Raw genomic sequence first — 23,554 nt, 5'->3', positions numbered from 1 at the left:
CTATTTCGCCTGCATTGCATATCTTCGTGCTCGGGTATTCGCCCTGCCGCACGAAAAGAGCCGTGTCGTCGGCATCCGTATAGCTTATCTGCCTAACTGGAGCAAATGTAATACGCGTGGTATCTTTGATATTTCTAGCAACTTAAGCATAGTGGAAACGACACTCGAATAACGTTTGAACTCAATAATACAAGTAGTCCCTTATTGGTAGAAATTTCCGGGGATGTTGCACCTCCACAGCCTCCAGTTACAGATATCCACCAAAATAAATATTCATATTCTCATGAAATGAAAAATTCCGTTACCAGTCTATTCGCCTGCAGTACGTCAGCTTGACCACTGCACTCGTCTACATCGAGAACCTCTTTCACAACAGGCATAGACCACAAAATCAGTTGCCAAACGGTTTTTAATTGCACATTAAAAGGAATAGGCCGAATTCCCGATTCAGACAAAATAACACCGTTCAGCTACCAAACTTTTTTTACACCTATACTATATTTAATGACAGTTACTATAAAACCACTCATGGAACTTCATCCGCAGCATTTACGAATTCAACCATCTCTTCAAAGACGACAACGCATTGTTAAAGGTCCTAAACGCCGGGTGCGTACCGCGATAATTCAACAGAAGAGTGCCAGCTTCAGGTAAATGCCCGAGGTCCTGCAATTGCCTGGCGAGCTGATGGACGTAGCGTTCGGTATCGGGGCTTTCGCTGGAAACGAGATATTCAGAAATCTTAGCGTAATATAAAGTGCCTATAGTGTGAACGGCGATTGATTTTTGTAACATCAAATCCAATATCTCTTCATCGCATTGACTTGGTCCCATCGTCTGAACGCTCTTTATCGCGGTTACGATTTCATCCTGCAATTCAGGTAGATCAGCCAGTAAGCCGAATTTTATCGCAAAGAACGCCGCCTTTGCTTCGACTAGCTTACGGAAGACATCCGTTGTCAGCGATTTCGGGAATGTACCAAGACGATTCCTGGAAACCTTAATCAACTCCTTTTGTCCTTCTGTACCACTCTCAGCCATTGCCATCAACACACTTTGCCAGCATTGATTTTTGCGCGTTTCGGCTTCAAATTCTGGCCAAATTTCTAGCAAATCAACGAGGCTCTTGCACCTGCCCGCGTTCAGCTCACCGAAGTCCAACAACTTCCTGAAAACATCATTTCGCGTTTGTTCTTGTGAAATCTCAGCGTCACCAATGGTCTGTAGAAGTTGTTTCCAACATTCCTCACTCCACGAATCTTTGACGATGGCTTCCGTTCTATGCAGTAGCAGTAACCTAGCCTCGGAATCATCCAGTTGAAATTGATCTTCCAGTAACTTCAAGACGTCAACCCGTAGTTTGGATTCGATTGATGTATCCGAACAAAACGGCCGTAGCAGCCCGATAACATCAGCCGAATTCAGTATCTTTCCGCCTTCCTTCTCATGGTCGCCGACAGATTTCGCTACCACAGTTAGTTTGTCGACGACACTGCCACTACCTCGGTTGACGATGTTATCAATGCTCTTCCTTAACGCGTCCCTGCACTTCCATTTATTCCCTGGTACGACAGCGAAGAGACTTTGAATAAATTCAGGCGATGTTCCGTCTTCTAACATTGAAGCCGCGAGATCTAATATAGGTTCAGATTTTGACTGCGATTCGTCGTACAGATGCAAATACTTTCTCATTCTGTCGTCATGTTCTGACAATTTCATCAAGTTCGACACAAATGACGTGGAGAAGCTGTCCAAGTGTTTCGACATTCGGACAAACGACGGCAACACGGTTGCAAAATTTTCGCCGCCGCCAGATATACTTTCGTCAAGTTGATTTTTCTTTTCTTTAGTAGCTTGAATTTTACACAATTTAACTCCGCGCTTCAGTATATCCTGTCTCGATCCCAGAGGTATGTTCGTCGACGCTTTCGAATTGAAAAGCACAAATTCAAAGAACGACAGCAGGTCCGCGGGACAGCACATTCTCAAATAAGCCGCACACGACTCATACCTATGCGTCCAGTTGAGTTTGAGTAGCTTCTCGCTGTCTTCGGGCGCGGCCTGCTTATCTTCTCCCATTATTTTCTTGCAAGTCTCGAGGTAGACTGAGCTCGAGCTGATCTTGCAATTTGAATACGGGATTTGTGGCATCATTTTCGCGAACATTTGCACGTTGGTAGTGTCCAGGAATGGCAATAAGATATCCATCACTCTGCATTTCGTATCTGTCGAAGACGCTGTTCCGTCCGCAAACAAGGCCTTGTAATCTAAATTCGGAGTCATCGCTTTCAATTTCTTCAGGACTTTCGAATGGTTGGCAGGCGATAACTTACACAGCCCATTTTCAGGGACGTAAGTTCCGTTGTCATTGCACGCATTCAACAGCGAAAAGAATAACAATAAACGGTCGTGGTCTTTACCATCAATGAAAGGGAAAATGCATGTGTCCATCTTTTTGTAGAATTCCGCCTTCCTCTTGCTTAGTTCCGGCATCATGTTAAGATGTTCAATCCTTTGCTGTAGCTTGTCGCTGGTAAGCAGATCTTGACATTCGGTGAATAAAAACTCGAGATGGGTCATTAGAACCAGCCACAGATCGGTGCCTGACTTATGAGCCGAGCAAACTGCAATCTTGTATTGCTCGTCATCGGTGGTCATAGCTAACCCGAGTATTGTCTCTTCGCGATATTCGCTATCAGAGGTGAACCGACTCAAATCAATCCCTTTATCCAGATCTTGCAGTTTCTCAGCTTGCGCAAATTCAAACATCTGCTCTTGAACCTCATTCATGTATGTTGCGAGCTTGTGCTCACAAGAACCTTGATCTAAATTATTCGACGATATCCAAACCAATGCTCGTTTGATGAGGTCAACAGGCGGCAGATCGTACACCTTCGAACAATCGTCGCTATCCATTCCAATCGCTTCAGCGAGGCGCAGCGCGAAATAATACAGAGACAGTTGCAACGAAAGAGCACTTACTGGCAATTTTTTAAGAGAATTATAAGCTTTGGTTATATCCGCAATTGATAGAGCGTAACTCAACCCAAGGGCAAAATCGTACGGTAAACTTTCGATGACCAGATTTTCGAGAATACCACTTTCGTTCAAAGCCATATCATCACCGTCGGAAGACAGTTTCTTGATGCGCAAGAGCGTTTGATTGTGTGAGAGATTTTTGGGAGAATAAAACGTTTCGTCGGAAATCATAAGCCCGCACTTGCTCACGCTGCCGTCAAAAATACCGGAATAAAATTCTGGACACCCATGGAATGTTAAATCAGAATTAGGAGTACCCATTTCAGCATCATCACCGACCTGCATGTCCAAATCAGGAATAGGTATCGAAGACAAGGTTTTGTCGATGGTAGACCTCCACCACTCTACGTTTTTCACGTTGGAGAGCACTGCCTTTGTCGTGTTAGACGTCGCTGATAACACCGTTCCAGTGGCTGAAAGCACATTCCCTGTAGCGTTCAGCATCGCTTTTGTACCTTTGGCTGTACTTTTCAACATATTCACAGGAGAGAGAAAATCGGCCGATTTGTGCACCAGTTTATCTAAAGCGTCCCTTCCCGACACCAATTCGTTGGTCGATGCTACTTCAGTACGATCGGAGTCAGAAACTTCAGCGTTATCAGTCACAAGATTTTCTTCCGATTTTTTCGCCGGCGCTATAAGAGTGCGCAGTATCGCGCATTTCAGATCGCAAAGCAGCTCCAGTACCTCCGGCAAATTCGCCTTGTCGCAATGACAAGCCACAAACGATAAAACGTCTCTTCTCCCCACGAGATTTTCGAAATCATCAGTCTTCGCCAACTCTAAACAAACCCTCCACGCTGACGGAAACGGCATACATACCAGCTCTTGACAGAGACAGTATCCATATTCGAAGTCACCTATTTCCAACGCTCTCTCTGCGATCATGATCAAAACTTTGCCTTTTCTGTCTGTTTTGTTGTCGCCGCTGACATGCAGCAGCATCGCGAGTCTCAGCAACACCTCGGTTTTCTTATACGCATCTTTATCAACGTCGAGAGCCATACGTATTAGAGCAATCCTGTCCTCTGTAAGTCTCACCTGCAACGGTAACTTGTCGACACCAAATTTTTGTAAAAGCACGACGCCTTCGATTAAATCCAGCCTTTCACGGACAGATTCCGGCCTGTCCGAGATAAGCAGCAGGCATTCTCTCGCTAGGCCTAACATGTTATCGTTAGAAGTCGGGGTCGACGCATCGAAATACTCCTGCGACGATTTTATTACTAGCGCCACTGAGCTTTCGTATGACAATTTTTGTTGCGACGACCCGTACAGCCGCTGTCTCGCAGTTTGCCGTTCCTCGTCTGAAGTTCGCATCATGTGCTCCCCGGCTATTTGGAAGTTTTTCGCGTCGCCGGACGTGAGAAGGCTCTCCACAAAAACCGATATGCACACCGCGGTTTCCAACCCGCAAGTTTTCGAGAATATCTTGTCTCGAAGTCGCAGCATGCTTTTCAAGAAGGCATTCCACTCGCTTTTGTTCAGACCAGGCTCGCGGGCGCCGACAGTGCGGCTAAAACGTACCAGTAGCTTTTCGACTTTGGTCCGGTCGGATTCGATCTCGCGAATGTGATCTGGAGTCACGCGAACGCCATCACCTGCCAGTAGAGAACACGCAAACACACGATCATCTAATTTAGCAACTTCATCGATGCCGACACTTTTTAAAATCGTTTTTTCCAAACCGCTCAAAGACAGCTGGACGTTTTTGACGATTTCAAGCTGGTCGGGATTCGAGTTGGCGTAAATGCACTCGAACGCTAATTTTGCGAGATTTTCAAGAGAGGACACCGCTTCCGGCATGGAGCGGTCTCTCAGAAAACTGGCGAAAATCAAAGACGGCAATGTCAAATCGTTTTCCGCAAGCTCCATCACGTAATCCCGAAATATCATGGGTTGATCGTCTTTATTGCAGGTTTTAAGAAAAGGTAACGCCCACCTGTGAAAGTTTTTGACATACATCTCCCTTGACGACGTCTCCATCAACATCTTCAACCTTTGCAGCTTGCTTTCCTTCTGCAGATCCTTCAACGTCAACACCGTACCGTATTTACATTCGTACACTAAGGTCTCGAGCGTTTTCAGATCATTGGTGAGACTATCCAATCCCGGAACGCCGTACGCGGCACCGATTTCAAGCAGCTTGAGCGCACCATCGATATCTAGAGCATCCGCATCAAAGTCTCTAGCTTGCTGCAGATACCACTCTGACACTAAGCGATCGGTCGGATGTTTCGTTTTGAATTGGGACAAGGACGGATATTCCTCGTAGAACTCAAGGGTAGGGTTTGTCGGATTAGTAAGTGACGTTAACATGGCGGAATACTTGTCTTGTTCGCACCAATCCTCCACGTCCCTGTGTTTCATTTCTACAAGCTGTTCAACAGAGCCGTTCTCACCAATTTGAGGCAACAAGCATCGGTATTCGGACGGTGAAATCGTTTTTGGAATGTTACACAATAACGCCAACCTGTGTTCTCGAAGATCGTCACCGTGATATGTAAATAGAATGTCCAACGCCTTCCAATTTCCATTACGGGCGTGCTCCAGTGCCGCAACAAACATATCCTTCTGTCTAAAATCCGCAAACTTGTCTTTATTGTAGCGTTCGCGGGCAGCGTCGTAACCACCCAACAGGTTTTCGTAAGTCGACAAGCGATCCGAATATTTGATAATCCTTCTCCTGGCCCTGATCATTTCTTTCTGATCCAAGCTCAAGTCGGAAAAGTCAACGAATTTCAACCATTTGTCGACGAATTTCCGCCGCTGTCGAATTTGCTGGTTCTTTTGCTCTTCCACGTCGAAGCCTTGATATTCTTCGAAGTCGGAATCCGTGCTGTCATCCGAGTCTGTATCTTTGATTGAAATCTTTGCCAGCTGGTCTACGTCAGTGATGGTAAGCGCGAACTTAAGAAGTTCTTTCGCGGCATCTAAATCGTCAGGCACCCTGTCGCAACACTCGTGCATCACCCACGAACGTTTCGAAATCTTGCTGAGATAGTCCTGAATGGAAGCTACGGACACGTTCGACTTTTTCCATTGCCTCTGAAACACTTTGTCGCCGTCCAAATTATACTTTCTCGCCAGCGCTAATGCTTCTCCATATTCTTCGTCCTCCAGACGCTTTTCAAACAGTTTTTCCGGTGTTGTTTTCGTCACGCTGAGAAGCCTGTAACTTTTCATGACAAGCTTCGGCCTTTTCCTCGGAGGCTTGAAGTAATCGATGTCGGTCCATTGGTATATTGCGGACTTGGCATTGTTTTTAAGATGTTGCACGGCTCCGAACCCTGCGTCATCGTCGCTGTCTTCTAAACTAGGCAATTCGTCTGCGATTGAACTCTCATCGTTCGAAGGTTCTCTCTGCCTTTTCAAAGATTTTACTTTTGTCTCGCATTCCAAAGCAAGAAACCCTTCGTCCCGGCAAAATGAAATTTCAGGCGAGGGTTCAAGCCACTCGCAACTATCTCCAAAGAGACTTTCAAGCCTATCCCCGAGAACAGACACCACAGCTAATGATCCAGAGCAGCGAACCACTATCACGGACGAGTCATCCCACCATTCGCAGTCGATAAGATTTTGAAAGTGGGCGGATTTCTTTGATTTTTTCGAAGACGCCAAACCACCGGAATCCTCGCATGGAATCTCGCCGTAAAATGGCTGCGTCTCGCTTTTCCACACATGCTTTTGCCGCAGAGACGGAATCTCCCAAATCGAGAGATCCCCGCTCAAATGTATCGCCACTAAAAATCGATGGCACGGAGACACGGTCATCGTAAACACGCCGTCGATATCGCCGCCTCGCCATTTTTTGCCGAGGTCAGCAGGAACGGTTGAGAGCCTTCTCAGAAGATTCAGCTTGCCGCGTCCATCCCCCGAGTCGATAAACACATCAATCGATTTCAAATAAGGCTCATCGGTAACAATTCTCCACGCAGTGATTCCATACTTAGTAGCCTTCGGCACATGAACGTCATCCCTGTTATACCCAGTACACCCTCCGACAATTAATATCTCGTGTGTATCGTCGTAGGATACAGCACACACACCTTTGGACAGAGTTTGGGAGAAATCAAAATTAAACAGCACCTTGCTACGTCCGACGAAACTATCGTTGATTTCCAAGAAAGTCGCCGCGCCGCTAAACGAAACTATTACAAGCAGTGAGCTTTTCGCATCACACTTGAACGGGTCGGTATTGAGAAAACACAGAGCACACACGGCGGCGCTATAATCAAAATAATCCTTGTCTTCAGTCAGATGACCTTGAAACGACATGAGAACGACACCTTTAATATCGCACAAATGAACCGTACCGTCACTTTCGGAAAAAGCAACAGCCTTCGATTCCCTATTCCAAGACACAGCCCTCCATTGCGGATTGGGGTCCTTCGAAAACACGCATCTGCCGATCACGGCGTTGTATTCGTCCTTAGAAGTACGAATCTCCAAACACCCGTCTTGAAGGATAGCCAAAAAATTGCCATCGGGAGATCTAGACATTGTCCACGAATGTCTGCTGCTGATTAATTTGATTAGATCGGGTGGTAACAAACAGGGGGCGCCCGTTCTCACCGGAATGCCGACAGCTCTTATCGTCGACCAAGTCCATCGCGATACCGAAGATTTCAAGGACTTCGCGGCGCCGTACAATAGACCAGACGATTGCTCTTCTGTTGGCGAAGATCTGACCACCTCCTTTTCCTCGGCGAACTCAACGTGGTACGAAACATCGTACAGAATACCGTCATCGTTGTTCGATACTTCTTGATTGGCATTCAATAATAATACTTCTTCATCCATAACATATTTGTATACAATAGTCTATTTTTAAGAAAAAATTTATATAAACTCTTATCTAGAGGGAAAGCAGAACAGTGAATGAAGAAGAATCGGAAACTCACATGAACTTAACGGTGACGTCATGTTATTGTGTGCAATGCAACGAAAAATTAATAGGTCGTACTACATAAATGGCAAGCTTATTCACAAGTGATATGAAATGCGTAATGCAGAGCTAGATAAAATGCATTTTCTTGTAATCATTCACAATAATTTCAGTACCGAGTAGCAGAGTTCTTCTTGGCCATCTCGTCAATTAGTTCGTCCACTCTGACCGTGACGACTTCCATCATACTCAAAGTGTGGATGGCGGCTTGCAGTGTCTTAGCTCGATCTTCGTGACTGAAGTCGTTCAGTTTGTGGCTGTTTATCACAATGTCAGACTTCGCGGGGGAGAGTTGCTTCCTTTTTTCATAATTCGCCAGCAACTCGCTTTCGAAATGCTGCCGCGTGACTTCGACGTTGAACCGAATAGCTTGGACATAATTTGTTTGAATCAGAGACAAGTTGTCAAAAAGCCCGGTACGATTGGCCTTGTCGCGCAAGAGCAGAAATCGCAGGAGATTAAGCGCCTGCATTATTTTATCACTTTCTCCTAGCAGATCGGTGTCTGTTCCATCAGGCAGGTGAAAAATCAATCCCCCGACCATTTTCATCCTTCTTTGATGACAAAATACGTCGCTACCTGGAGCGGCATCATCGCGCAAAACCTCATCCAATTTATCCTTCAAGAAGCCAATTACGAATCCTTCCACTCTGCAGTCAATAAAACTTTTAAATACAAAGGTAAGAAGCAATATTTTGTCCCTCCATGTGAAGAGATCGATAACTCTTGTAAGCAAATAACAAGCTTTCCTGCAGATAGCTATAACATTACATTTCAAGGCAATGTCACCGAGTTCCTTCAATAATGTCCGTACCGCTGATTTCGGCTTCGCCACAAATCCTTTCACGCGGTAATCCAAAGAAATCTGATACAACAGTTCTTCACAGTTAATACTAGACTTCACAGTGCGATCAACTATTGTTGAGAGCAACTCCAAACCTTTCCAAAGGACAATCGGGCTTTCCCACATCAGCAAGGCATTTATCGGGTAGATCGACTTGCACCAAAGCCCGAACGGGGAGTAAACCTTGGGGAACTGGTCGTACCGTATCCCCCTGCACAAAACAAAGTACAAGAAGCTGGCCTTGCCGTGAAATATCTGCCGTCCTATCTCTGGAAGTGATTCCGGTGACACAAAAGAATCAGGAGGGTGTAAAGACACCCAATCGGTTGTAGAAAAGAGAAATTGCATCGAATATAGCTGCAACGCCAAGTCAATCAGCTCGTGTACAACAAAATGAGTAGGAGCATTTTCAATTGCGTTCTCGTCATTTTCCGATACATCTTTCACCGCGGCGACATCAGTGTCCAAGCGGAGCAGCATCATCGTCAAATGACAAGAGTATTGCAGACAGAATGATTTAAAACGTTCCAATTTTCGTATTTCATTTGAACGCGCCAGCAAAGTCGTTACCGCTGGTTTTACAATGTTCAGACTTCGTTCAGTGTATTTGAGACACTTCAGATTTTCGTAGACTTTATCGAGAGGACGCTCCGGGTCGAAGTTATCAAAATTCGGCTTGTTAAAGGATTCAAAGTAACACAGCATAGTGGATAGGGTCGTCTCAAACGAAACTGCACATGAGTTCGGTTCCGATTCGACGTACTTCATTATTATCAATTTCAGAGCGGGATTCAACATCTCAATGTAACGAAAATCAGTGGCGGGATCGTACTGTTCCAAAACTCCGATATACACCTCCTTCGGCGACGAGGACTTGACTAGCTCACATATGCATTCTCCGTATGCGACTAGATTTTTGGTGATGTGATTTCCTTTCAAATACGCCATGAAAGCCGAAAGCACGTCCCAAGCCGCCGTGCCGAGATCGCGTTTGCTTCTCCGAAATTCAACGCCGATGCTCTCTTGGAATAGTTTAGGGTTGGAAAAATTCTTCATAATTCTTCTGACGATGGGGCTCTCGCATTGCTTCTGATATTTCATCATAGCGAGAGCGTCGTTCATGTCGTCGAGTACATTGCCGTCGTTAAATACAGACATGGTTCGGGCTGCCACAAGTTATACTCAAAATGGCAGTACAGAAGTCCTAACTTTTTATTCTAAATAATAACATACACTAAATTAATTAGAACTTAGAATTAGGCAGGGTTAAAGTGGTATAGATTTCATTATTTCAATGAAAACAACATCTATGATAATAGGCTATTATTATTCTCATGAAATGAATCATCTGTTATCATTGAATTTCAGTTTAACGCAGTTGGATGGTGATATGTTACTTTCTTACTCAATTGCTGTTGATATTTATTACTGATCACGATCAGTCTCTATAAATACTAGTCAGCCCACAAGTTTGTCGGACCACCACCTGACATATCGATCTCCTCGCCTCCCGTTACTTGCCACCTCATCTTGTCGCTTGTCCTTTATAATATTTTCTTCTTTTACTCTTCATTCAGTGTGCACTGTGCATGCGAGCATACCTACTGCAGTGCACATGCCTCCTCTTTACATCGCCTAGGCGTAGGCCCAGATGGGTGTCTGGTTTCAAAGATTATTTCAAGACGTCTTGACATCTATCTTTTCATTGTATCGCAGTCTTGTGGTGTTTTGAAATGATGAAATTCTTAACAAACTGATACTGGACAATAACATAGGCCTATCGATTTAATACCATTATCCAGCGCCAGTCGTAATACATCCGCTCTAACAGCAGGAATGGAAATTCACAGAAGCGAGCAATGAATGCGACGAAAATCCAGTTGTCATCTGAGATCTAGCAAACTAAATTTTTATCGCCAACTTTCCTACGATATCTCGTGAAACCCGCACGCTGTACAACCACAACAGTTGTAGATTGCACAATGCACATGCGACGTCATCCCTCATGAATTCTACAGCTGGTTTCGCGGCGACCTCTGCCGGTGATATATGCTACGCAGTGTCGAGCGCTGACAGACCTGACTTTGCGCAAGTGGCATTCGAATTTAGGCCAACTCAAAACATCACAATACTACTACACACCTTTCTCTATCTTCCGCACTTGAAGCATGACAGAAAAGTTATCAATTATCCACCAGTCCTGCACTCTGCGAAGATCGCCAACGACTACCCTAAAATTTCCGGGGGGATTTTTTGGGTAAGTTTGCACAAGCACAATGATATATATATATATCATTGGTTTGCATAGCAATGATGAAACGTCACTGGCTCGTTATGCCAGTCCACATAGACGACGACGTAGCGCCCAACTCAGAAATTTTGTGGACGGCAATAGCGGCTAGGTTCCGCCAAATCGTCGAATTCTTATTTTGGTTCAACATGAATACTGAACAGATACGGGAGTGAATATACACTCCGGTATTTCCTTCTAACCTCCTGGGTTCCAGCTTAGCCAAGATCACAATGATCATATCGTTGGTACCGTTACACAGATAACTACACACTTATAGAACTGATCATGTATTATTTATTCAATTTATGTTTTTAGTGCATCGGCTGACAAAGCAATGAAGTTTCTCTTTTGCACCCCTGGCTGCGCCAATGTTGCTACCTGTCAATACTACCTCATTTTGTCACTTGCCTTTATATTCTCTGCTTTACTTTTCATTCAGTGTGCATTTGTGCATGCCTCTTCTGTATTTCGCCTCGGAAAAAGTGGGTGTTTGATCTCAAAGACTACTCCTCCAGTCGTTTCCGCACCTTCCTATCTTTTCATTGAATCACAGTTTTCGTAGTGTTTTGAAATGATGAAAATATCAATTAACTGATGCTGAATACACAGCACGGCTTACTTCTAAATAACACTACACTACACGTTACACAGCAGAAAAGCAACGCACAGTTACTTACAGCACCCTCATAATATCTTATATTTGGTAACTAAAACAGTGAGTGATAAAATATATGAAAACACACCAGTCAGCACAGTTCAACATCAGTCAGTAACGAAAATTACATCCAAGAAGGAACAAGACAATGTGCAATAAAACACCGCTAGAAAAATAGATCGTTTTACAAAGACAAGTCTATAAAATAAAGACACTATACACACAAAATGCTCGAAGTTCTACACAAGTAAATAAATCGTACATCTTTCGATACAGGATGATTAATTCTGCTTCCTGGGCGAGGAGATACTCGCGTGAGAATTGCGTCCGTTGTTGCTACCAACGCTTCCTCTCGATCCTCTCCACGAGGAGGACGAGTTTGGTCGAGATCTCGGCTCGTTTTGCGAATAAGTCGGATTGAAAGGCTTGGCGGGTGCTCTCTGAGAGTGATTTGACACGTCGGGTGTCCTCAATATTCGGGGTCGACTGCTGAACACGGTGGTGTATTCTTTGATTCTGAATATAAAAATAGTTCACGGTCAGGTCACGGGGTTCGGAAGGTTGGTGATCAGCCCTACCAGCTATGTTTTGATTAGGAGTGAAGTCTATCGGAATAACTTGTGCAATCTGCAATTCTGCATGCATCACTACTGAGCAGCTTCAGTGTAACTGATAGGGTTGTAACCAAGTCACAAGGTTCCGAGTAACAAGTCAATCCCATTTTTATAGTTTTGACTCGAGTCAACCCAGGCCAAGGGGGTCAATACCAAAGTACCTCTGCTTTCAGAAATATTCAATATCCTTGCATACTCTTATTACATAGTCAGGTGTTCCATATTTTCAGACTACCTCCATTTCTAGTTGAATGTTTTACAAGCAAAACTACTTACACACTTTTGATTTCGTGAGGTAGAAAATAGTTATGGATTTTCTGCATTGCAGCAAAGAAATTATCATAACAACTCAGCGAAATAGCGATATTATCGTGATAACTTCATAAATTTTCGAAAATTGCACACGTTCGTAGTATCGCCAGCCATTTCAAGTTAGTCACGACGCTGCATCTGAAGGTAGTGGTCATGTATTTGGACTGCTTACAATTGTACTTCGGTTTTTGGGCAAAACTATCGGTCCTATTTAAAGTTTGTATTATTTTAATGGGATATGTTTACCTGCCCTTCATGTCAGAAATTGGCATATCAACTGTGTCACAGAAACCCGATCGATTTTCATAATTTGTGCCCGTTTGTGGTGTCATCCGCGATTTTGCATTAGTTGCAAAGCGATACTCCGCAATTTACGAAGAAGTCGCATCCGATTAACGGCTACAAGTATGCGACCCCTCAACCAGGTGTACTTTATGCAACTTCTTGAGTACGATACTGAGACTTCCTGGGCACTGTATGGGCCGGGACTTCCACGACCGCAGCTACCGGAGTACCAATGCGGCGTTCTTTGACCATCTCCTACAGTAACACTCACCCGTCAGGGTCATCTTCTAACTTGTTCCCGGAAGGGTGAGGTAAGACCTGCTTGGCGGGCGGAGCCAGGCTCCGCACGGCTCCAGTTTTGTCTGCGACGAGGCGGCTGCTCTCTTCGTCGAGAGGCATTTTCCGAATACTGCGCGATCCTGTGGAACGCACCGACGACGTGCTGCCGGGCCTGCAAATTGATAAGAAAAATCGTACACTGCGAGATGAGAAAATTAAACAAAGAATTCGAGACTGCTGCCTGTAGTAAGTCAAATTCGAAATATAAAAATAATTTTGACGTTGTGACATAATTATTACATGTATTTAGAATTGCGAATGGCCATAACAGGATTTAAATTTGTATGAGGAATTTCAAATCATTTACAATTTTCGAGCGACTTTCGAAAGACTGGAAAAAGAATTTTTTACAAATACTTGCAGTACTAAACTTGAATATTGGTTCCAAATATAATTTATCAATTGTAGCCCTGAGCGTGTGTCCCTTATCAAGAGTTAACGGATTGTACCAATCACATAAACGGATTCTGAATCTCTGTATTGCTACTGTAACCTCTGCTTGTCATCATCCAGTCAAATCATGATAACGGACACACCAAGTCTTCGAGGTGAAGATAAAAATCACACCTCAATGAATATAGTCTCAATAAAGATCTTGCGAAAACAGCACAACTCCTAAGATATGCACCTGCTGCCAGACGCCGAGCCGCCGGCTCGCTTCGAAGTTGTCGGCCGAGACTGAGGGTGATCCCTGGGTCGTGGAGTGGACGCTGTGGGTGGCCTCGCGTCCTGAAGCGAGTTGCTTTCCGCCACAAGCTGGAACAAGGGCAAAACTTTGTTATTACGGTACTATGTCCGACAGACAAAATATTTCCTAAATTTGGAATTTGATTCACTGTATTACTGACATTAGCTGCTGCCTGCTGACGAGAGTTTTTACTGAAAAATTACTATCAATTGAACACAATCGTTCAATGTAAATCTGAAGTTCTGTACCCATAATGGTTTGTTCGTTGGCACTTCTTCGTTATTCCCCACACATCCAGAAGTGATCACCATGAAACCAATAAATGATTCCCATGAACAAGTGAAAATTTATAAACGTCAAAATGAATTGTTTTTCGCGTTGGGATTAGGGCCAGGGGAATATTAGGGTCGGATGGGAGATATTAGGATTGTGGGAAGGGGATATTAGGGTGGGTTTGGGTCAAGGTTGGGATATCCTAAGATTAGGGTCGGGGTGGGAGATATTAGGGTGGTGGGAAGGGTTTTTGGGGGCGGGTTCAAGATATCAGGGTTGGGGAAGGTGGTATTACGATGGTTTAGGGTCAAGGTTGAGATATCCTAGGATTAGGGCTGCGGAAGGGGTTATTAGGGTGGGTTAGGATATTCTAAGATTAGGGTTGCGGGTGCTAGGGTAGGTTAGGGTCAAGGTTGAGGTAGGATATCTCGAGATCAGGGTTAAATTTGGGGTCAGGGTATCCCAAGATTAGGGTTTGAAATATTATCTTCACCCCAACCCTAATGTTAGGATATCCTAACCCTATCATTGACCCTAACCCACCCTAATAACCCCTCCCCCATCCCTAATATTAGGATATCCTAACCCACCCTAATATTCCCAACCCGAATCTTAGGATATCCTAACCCTAACCCACCCTAATATCCCCTCCCCATCCCTAATCTCCCAACCCTAATCTTAGGATATCCTAAGCCCCCCCAATATCCCCCTACCCATCCCTAACATCTCCCGACCCTAATATCCCCAAACCTAATCTTAGGATATCCTAACCCTAACCCACCCTAATATCTCCCTCCCCATCCATAATATCCCCAACCCTAATCTTAGGATATCCTAACCCTAACCCATCTCAATATCTCCCATCCCTAATATCCGTCTATCCCACCCCAACACGATAAACAATTCATTTTGACGTTTATGAATTTTTTTGTTTATGTCCATGGGGAAACATTTATTGGTGTCATGGGGATCATTTTTTCGATGTGTGGGGAATAACGAAGAAGTGCCTGTTCGTTTTTTGTTTGATAATCAAAATAATGAATCACAATACTCTGTTGCGGCGGAGGTGGATTGTGCTCTCACAGAGGACGCGCGAAATTAAATGACAGTCGATTTGAATGAGAAACCGAAGATTCGGCTCAAATTGAATCAAATCAACACTTTTCAAAATTATTTTATTGATTGAAACACCGGACCAGCATCATTGGCAAAATAACAAAACATGAAATTAGACTGTCCCATATTTGCAGAATGAGCGTTAAAGCGCATAATTTTCAAGGTGACAAAATTTGAAACATTTCCATGGCGGGTAAAAAATGGGACAACGTGATATCTCCGCAAGTGACAATGATTTCGACCCACCGTGCTCGGATAGGACATCGACAAGTCGACTTTGTCCATTGTGTCGTCCATCGAACGGCTACCGTTGACCATCGACGACCTTGTCGTTTCCGTGGCGACTCGATAATGACTCGGCGTGGTAGGACGATGAGGTATCCCGCCGTCTATCAGCAAAGAGGTGGCAGATGTCTGCAAGAGCACGAAAATGGATTGTCATCAGACGTGGTCCGTACCAAAGTAGGCTACTCTGCTTTTTGGAGTACCCAAGTAGGTTTCGCCTATTCGCAATACTTGCTCAAGTGGTTGTGATTTTGGACTACTTCTACAGAACATTCGTCGTTTTTCTAGGCAAAACTAGGCCTAGAATGCTCGCTTGGAAATCAATACACCCACTTGTACTCGAGAAGAAATTTACATTCATTTTACCCCACATGAGTAGCAATGACGACTACTTTGACCAAACATTGTCAAACTCACCGCGTTCTGCGTATGCGTCATGATGCCCAGGTAGTCGGCGCACAGAAAGTTCTCGCCGGATAATTCGCCAGATCTCAACTGCAGTATTTCGTCCTTGTCCAGGTCAGCCTCCATCGCGTCTTGGTCCTGGAAATGCGCGCGTGAAATTGTAAAGCAGCTCTCGTCGGTGAGACCATAGTAATAGAACTCACAAGCGTCGCCACAACCAGACCACAATGAATATACCGTCGCGGTGGAATCAAAGTATTCTAATTTATAGAAAATCAGTTTTTGTAAAATTTCGATTTGTCTCGGTCACATCTTGGCCAATTGTAGGTTTATCGCATTGTTTCAACATTAATCATGGCCAAGATATGAAAATAAAGTACTTCCATTTTTTTATACTAATCAAATAATCGTTGGTCTATCGGCGGGCCGGATATAAGAAAATGAAGTACTTGGCGGGCCGGATTCCTAAATCGATACAGTAATGGTGTGTATTTATCCCCATATACACGGAAGAAATCGTATATAATGTGAATTTTAAGTTGAAAGCATTGATGCCAATAAACAGTATTTAATGAATTTATCAATGTAACATGCTTGAATAGCTGTTGAAGTCAATGGGATCGGTGGTCGATTAAAGTTGTCGACAAGTTCCTCGAACTCTGGTTGCATGTCGGACGTAGAAACCCTCGCTAATGACTGCAAGTGAGCATCAGTCAGATTGGCAAGCGGCTTTGTCTGTTCATTTTCATGGTCGAAATGCTCGCAAATGTATGTGGACCCGAACAGTACAACTATTTTTATGACCACCATTCTCCGGCCGCTGGCCACATTATCATGTAAGACCGGAAACTCTCTGCGGGCCGCTTGAAATCCCTTCGCGGGACAGATGCGGCCCGCGGGCCGTATGTTGCCCGCCCCTGAGCTGTGAGGTTCTGGTTTTGGCCTGCTCTTACTTTTGAAGCCAAAAGTCTCAAGATCAAGTCACTAAAATCACTAATACATGAAAAGTTTTGACGAAACATATTCAATAACCAGAAAGGACATTACTGTGAGCTGGTGATCAACCCATGGCAATATCAAGTACTCATTGTCAAATTATTTTCAATGACGCGTAATTGACTTTATTTTCCTGGTGTCTACAAAAAGGATGAATTTTCCAGGACCTAATAACCGCTATGACAATGACATCATGATAATATTAGGAAGTACTCAACTCGGATGTGAATCATTCGGGCACTCAATTTAGCTCAGCCCCGCTTAAATCTCATCAGCTCACATCAGAGCTTGAACATTTGCAGACTAAACATTCAAAATGAACTTACTCGCATTCCAAAGAAAAAAAAGAACACAAAGTTTCCAACCTCGTCATCATCGTCATCGTTTTCGTCATCCGACTCGTTCCCGCCTTCGTCACTAGAGGGATCGGCATTCAGCTGCCTTATGATGAATTGGAGCTGACGCTTAAACTCGTCCTGTTCTCCTTCCATAAGGTCTCTGTCGGAACCAAAATAGAACATAGATTATTTCCAAAGTATTTATAATATTTTCTAGTTTCGCATCAAATTAAACAGTAAAGAGAGAGAGCTTTATCAATATGTGTAACAGAAAAGAAAATCACATTAACATATCAAACGGTATCAACGGTGCAGGAAAGTGTGTGAACGATAGGGCCACCGGGTACGGTAACTCGTCTGATCACACCCTGCAGTCAAAAATGTTACAAATACTGAATAAAAATTTGGTTATTGGTCGGCTGGGAATGGGATGAGTACCATAATTCCTGTTGGAATGAGGTTGTGTTCCAAAAAAACAGGACCAGCACAGTCAATTGACTTTTTCGCGAGAATGACGGCAGGAGGATAGTAGTACCTTGTATGGTGGGAGTGTAGCAGTGTACTCATCTAGCAAGGACAAAAAATTCACCAAATACGGTAGAGGGTGGTTGGTAAAAGATTGACGCATGAATTTAGCTCTTTTAAATACAAAAACATCATCAAAATTTCAAGATTCTGAGTTTAACGCGAACAGTCTGCCATGAAGTGGCAAGCCGGCCATCAAACGCATGATTCAGATTTTAGAGCAATATGAGTAATAATGCTAATACGGCATTCACAGCCGACACAACATTCACAGCCGACAACGGCTAGATTGTAACTAGGGTCTCAAAGTCAACGACGCATTTGCGTGAGCGTACGTTTCGAAAATCATTCAATAGAACTCACTTCAAAATTTCTTCCAGCCCCATGTCCTGCGCGATATACCGGACCGTCGCATCGCTCAAAATGCTGTACAGCGCCCCGTTCACGTAGGGCCGGATTTCAGAGTTCTCGTGAGCCAGCAGTTTGCTGAGAACCTATCGTTATTAACTCGGTCGATAACTGGGAACGCCCGAGAATGAAACAAACCGACATACGTACCCGAAGAGCGTCTTCCGCTATCTCCGCGCATTTTCGTTTTCCGGTCGAACGTAGGCAGAGATTCATCAGCAGGGCGATAGCGTATTCCAGCATGTAGTCGGAGAGACTTTGAAAGTCCAGCAGAATCTTGACAAGCCACGTGATCATATCGCCTGTAGTGGGTACGTTATTTATAGGCAGATTTCCCATCGATATGGATGAAAAACTAAGGACAGCCCAAAATTCTTATTAGTTTAACAGCAAAATTTGTAAAATGAAAATCAAAATAAAGGCCGACACCACTTTCCAGTTCAAATATCACCTCACAGCCTTTTTCGTGAACTGATGACTAAAAAATTGAGTCTAGTCCTAGTTATTTATTGACGTTGTTTGTTTTCGTAAAAAAAGGATATATCCTCAATAAAAACGGGCTTCGGAGAATTGGCGAAAATACGATGAATTCTCACACAACCAACGATGGAGGTCACTACGAAACGCAATAAGCATCACAATAACAACAAACTGAAGTACATGCAGACATCGAGAAGACACAAAACCGCGAATTGCCATACCATATACTGATATGAATTCAATTATAGGGATTTGGTAAAAAGATTAAGGTCTTGAAGCTCGAATCTATGAAGTGATGCTCAATATAAAATATCACCGAACATTGAACATGGCTACGCAATAGAAATGTTCCCAAGTGTAAAAATAACGATGCCAACATTACGCATTTACAGTCAGCATCACGTCACCTTCGATCATGATTGTCTGCAACGATCTTCGCAAGCTGAGCTTCTGCAAGCAGCCCAACAAATGCTCCTTTGTAATTCGATCGGAATCTTCGTCCAACTGCAGCAAAACGGTCAGCAGATGCCGCACACCAGAAGGGTAACCGCACAAATACGCCCTCCCTGGAACAAACACAAAAACTCGAGTGAAATAGCAGGTCACCTGCGATAGAGAAAAAACCTTAACCTTTTTGCAGCGATGAGATCGCGTTGTAAAGTCTCGCCGTGTATTGCCGCACGGTGATGCTTGGGGATCGTAAAAGTTGCACCAAGGAATATCCATTTTGTTTCGAGGCGGGCCGACACCCGAATAGATCGTTTGAAATGTAAGCGTCCACCACCGTGTCCCTTTGTTCCCCGGATAGAGACCTGGCATAGCAATATAAAATTTCACGGCGCGATGTCGGTACGACGTAGTTCGACAAGAGTCCTGCCGAAGAAAATCCAGACACTTTGATGGCACATTGATTCTATTAAGAGTTGAAAATTCAGCCATAAATGACATTTTAGGCAACCAAAACCAATGAACAGTTAAAGTTTAAAGCTCTAGTCTTAGGCAAAAGAGCTGGTCACACTACATGCTCGTCATAGTGGTCACTGGTCACGCTTCATAAAATATCATTGCCACTGTGCTGTAATCTTAACCAGCGCTATAATACTTTTCAATTTAGCTTCTCCCGAAATAATACGCTTCACCAAGCGACAAGTTTCAGAGCCAAACAGCACTTTTCACGTATCAAACTTAAAGAAATCAACAGTCACTCCGCCACTAGAAATAGTGCTGACAATACATACCTCCTATTGGTGTACTTGAACTGTGGCGCCTAACCCTGCCGTACTCAGAATTTCAGCTTCGGAGTTTTTGATCAGTATGGTATTGGTATTGTGCTTTTGGTTAGTCGAGAGCTGTCTCGGCCACTACCGTTTGCTTCACACTGATGTATGTGCGATGTGCCCCTCAATTTTTTCAATATTACACTACTAACACCAATGACCATGATCTTGACCGAACATGCAAGCAAACGTGCAAGTAAGCGATCGCCCTCAAAGCCTGACATGATTTCTTCCCACTTCTTCGACAATTAAGATTGACAGCACAGATGCCAAGTCAATTGGTAAAGCCCACCTGTCCATGGACGGACAAATTAGAACAGGACAAATCATAACATTGCAGGCATCCACAAAATTGTTTAGATAAAATACTACAAGACATTCAAGATCAACCCCAAAATCAAGTGATACCAACAGTATGTCATTAATAGGTGGCACTATCCACACAGGCTCGCTGTATACTACCTAGAATACAGTAACTTTGATACAAGACAAAATCTTCCAAAGCAGCAAGGGCTGCCGGCACTACATTAGATTCGATGCAGAAGGGCAGAAAAAACAAATCGCCCAAACCTTGTCAATCTCCATCTCAAAGCTTGCAGGAGAAGACTCTTCGTCCTGTCGTTAGCCTGCATGAGATCTCTCTTGATCTTACTGTAATCCACCGAAGGTAACAACGCCACGTCTTCGCTTTCGTGGAGACTGTATGTGTATAGTTTACTCGTAAGAAACGGCCAGATCTCTAAAAACTATCGCCAGTCCTACTTCTCGCGAATTATCGACGCTCTCAGCAGCGAGGAAGCCGTCCCGGGCCGCGTGAAATCCACGCTGGCCACGTTGCTGTTGCTGACCGATCTGCTGCTGAACAGCCGGGCGCACACGCTTTGAAGGTACTCCACGCTGACCATTTTTCCATGCACCGTTTGTTCCAGCGAGTCCACTAGCTCCGCGGTGATGCTGATTAGCACGTGGTAGTCGGACTGCATAAGTATGGAAGAATTTGTGTAAACTTCGAGGCAAGTAAAACCAATTGAATGCAAAAGAGACTGACCAATAACCATTTTGCCAAAAAGAGAGAGTAGTATTCGGATAAGTTTTCATCTTGTTTAATGAGTGAAATCGTCATGTGCAACAGTGGAGACTAGCCCGTGTGCCACGGTAAAATATTATAATTTGCACCTACTGGTTATTCTCTATTAGTCAATAATCAAGATGCATCTTGCAAATTTGGGAGTTATCAAAAGCGACCGACTATAAAAAAAAGTCTATTACTACAAAATTTATTACTTAAACTACTTGCGTATTTTTCAGACGCTTCATTTTCTACTTCAAGTAGTTTTTAGTCTGAATGCAGTTGATTTTACTTGTAAATGAGTAGAGATTCGTCGAACAGGAAAAGTACTTCTACTAAATTATCATCAACAATTACCATGACCACATTTGCCCTAATCTTAGGCAATATAATAACATTTCACGCTCAATAAGTCACATGACAAATTAAATGGTATCAGATTTTAAAGTTACGACGCGCACACAGGGATTCAAGATCAAGGCACGAAACACTGTCAAAGTCAGTTCACACACGATAAATTAAACGGCATGACATAAACAATGTAACCCTTATCCCGGTAACGCGGTTTTGAAACCACAATGACTAACTACTGAAATAACTTTAGTTTGCATACACACACACGTACAGACACTCCCTAAAATCCAGCGAGATAGCGTAGCGAACTCAAGATAAACGAGCGTACTTGAAGCTTGTTAAATCTTTTCATGTAGACACCGCAACGTCGTTCGGCTTGCACAAGCTGCTGTTGGAGCTGCGCATTTGCCTGAGCCGAGACATCTTCGTCGCGGAGAAGACGGTCCCGGTTTTTCTGCAAGGGATCACGGCGGTATTCACCGTTAGTGACGATGTAGATTCGATTGTAGTAGAATCAAACATGTTGTAACGTTGTGGCTATGCAAATACGCTCGGTCAACAAAAATGGGAGTTACCGCCAATGTTTATGATGGGACGGAGAGCAGAGTTGAACTACATGGAGCCAAGACCCAACTACTGGACAAAATCATCTGATATAATTACGGCGCCTGTGCGGGATTTCTGAAACGTCGGTATTTATGATTCCTGCATATAGATATACAAATATAAATATAGAACTAGAAATACACAAATAAAGATATGCAAATACGTTAGTAGTTTCACTGTGGTCTTTAGTTTTGGGGCTAAATTCTAATTCCAGCTCGAGAACCCGCTGAAACATTTTCAATAATCGACACATTTCCACTCGCACATTTCTTCGGAAAAATAGAAGGGCTTTTCAGCAGACATTCAATTCAATCACTATCTATATTTCCACCTTTCAGATATTAGTTCAAACAGGGTCAACGGAAAGCCCCTTCGTTTCCAAGTCAACTTGAAAAATATTCACTATGACAGAAATTGTCCCAACACTTGAGCTGATAATGGATAATTCGGTAGATATATAACTCAATACAAGAATCTATAACAACAATATCCCCATGTCATCCTTTTTCAAATACATTAATCCGTATACACAACAGTACCAGTACAACCATTCACATACCACAAGCTTTATGATGACAGGAGGTTCAGCTGCCGTCAATGCCGCCGACAGAAATCTTTCTACCCTCGCCCTGAGCTCAGGAATCCAGTTGGGCTAAAAAGACCAAACGCTTACATGTTGGCGCGGTTAGCCCAAAAACCCCATACTGTTAAACTCACTGTGAAAAGATCTTTGAAGGATGGATGCTGCGTTGGATTCGGCACGAATGGCAAGGCATAAAACGGTAAGAATTCCGTGGTTTGGCTCAACGATGCGCCTGTAACACATAACTATTACCAAAACAAACTCTAGTTGCCAGATTACAGAACACTGACCACTTGTTTCCAGGTAATTTTTGAATCTTGTCATTCCTTGTTCGATGCCCTGCCCTGACTGAGCGAAAAATAATGTTCAATTATGGCAAAAATGATATGACGTTATTCTTACCGCTCCGATAGACGATATTCGAATTGGATACACGGCAAAGTGTATTTGTATATAAAACTCCAGCCTCTGGCAGGTGTAGTCTTTGGTTCTTATATCCTTGGGCACGTGGTCTTCCCATAATTTCCAAAACATTTCATGCTGGCCAGCATCGAATTCAAGCAGAATGTTGTTCTGTACGAGAATGAAATGTATCGCCATTGTAGCTCTTCCGTTTAACTGGAAATAATTACCTGAGCGGCTAATTTAGAACCATCAGTTTGGTTCGTTTGTGACACGGGAAGAGACTTTCCCTTTTCTTTACACTCCAATTGTAAAGTATAAGAGGTCTTTTCCAATCCGATGAAAGACAAGTAATCCTTCACCAGTGCGTTTATAGCCGGCTCCATCAGAGATAAATTCGAACTCATTGTGGTGCTGTGG

The 23,554-nt window shown here is 43.7% G+C and overlaps 3 protein-coding genes across 3 annotated transcripts; all 3 read right to left on the bottom strand.

The window, feature by feature from the left end:
- Positions 1–391: 391 nt before the first annotated feature.
- On the bottom strand, positions 392–7,842 carry LOC145453392 (NBAS subunit of NRZ tethering complex-like). The gene has a single exon (XM_080331355.1). The coding sequence runs from the start codon at positions 7,840–7,842 to the stop codon at positions 550–552; it is 7,293 nt and encodes a 2,430-aa protein (XP_080187481.1). The 3' UTR covers positions 392–549.
- A 51-nt stretch (positions 7,843–7,893) lies between these two features.
- On the bottom strand, positions 7,894–10,948 carry LOC145453401 (glomulin-like). Its single transcript, XM_080331376.1, has one exon. The coding sequence runs from the start codon at positions 9,987–9,989 to the stop codon at positions 8,097–8,099; it is 1,893 nt and encodes a 630-aa protein (XP_080187502.1). The 5' UTR covers positions 9,990–10,948; the 3' UTR covers positions 7,894–8,096.
- An 849-nt stretch (positions 10,949–11,797) lies between these two features.
- LOC145453400 (lisH domain-containing protein ARMC9-like) lies at positions 11,798–23,541 on the bottom strand. Its single transcript, XM_080331375.1, has 18 exons — positions 23,365–23,541; positions 23,135–23,305; positions 23,023–23,080; positions 22,867–22,964; positions 22,709–22,801; positions 21,872–21,997; positions 20,883–21,097; positions 20,691–20,819; positions 19,474–19,655; positions 19,251–19,409; positions 18,514–18,665; positions 18,319–18,449; positions 17,458–17,590; positions 16,109–16,234; positions 15,653–15,820; positions 13,958–14,085; positions 13,262–13,441; positions 11,798–12,295 (listed from the first exon to the last, which is right to left on the bottom strand). Exons 1-18 carry the CDS (start codon positions 23,539–23,541, stop codon positions 12,061–12,063), a joined length of 2,661 nt encoding a protein of 886 aa, XP_080187501.1. The 3' UTR covers positions 11,798–12,060.
- Between the last annotated feature and the right edge of the window lie 13 nt (positions 23,542–23,554).

Source organism: Botryllus schlosseri, chromosome 13 (assembly GCF_051294905.1).
Source record: "Botryllus schlosseri isolate E-star chromosome 13, Bs_hap1, whole genome shotgun sequence".
NCBI classification, from domain to species: domain Eukaryota; kingdom Metazoa; phylum Chordata; class Ascidiacea; order Stolidobranchia; family Styelidae; genus Botryllus; species Botryllus schlosseri.
This window is presented reverse-complemented; position numbering and strand designations above follow the sequence as displayed.

What these genes read in the sequence shown, in the direction of transcription:
- LOC145453392 (XM_080331355.1), bottom strand. Translation starts at nt 7,842, where the DNA reads ATGGATGAAGAAGTATTATTATTGAATGCCAATCAAGAAGTATCGAAC.
- LOC145453401 (XM_080331376.1), bottom strand. Translation starts at nt 9,989, where the DNA reads ATGTCTGTATTTAACGACGGCAATGTACTCGACGACATGAACGACGCT.
- LOC145453400 (XM_080331375.1), bottom strand. Translation starts at nt 23,541, where the DNA reads ATGAGTTCGAATTTATCTCTGATGGAGCCGGCTATAAACGCACTGGTG. An exon ending in GCAGACAATCATGATCGAAG is followed by an intron (nt 18,666 to 19,250) that starts GTGACGTGATGC and finishes TACCCACTACAG; the next exon opens with GCGATATGATCACGTGGCTT. An exon ending in TGACGCATACGCAGAACGCG is followed by an intron (nt 15,821 to 16,108) that starts GTGAGTTTGACA and finishes GTGCTCTTGCAG; the next exon opens with ACATCTGCCACCTCTTTGCT.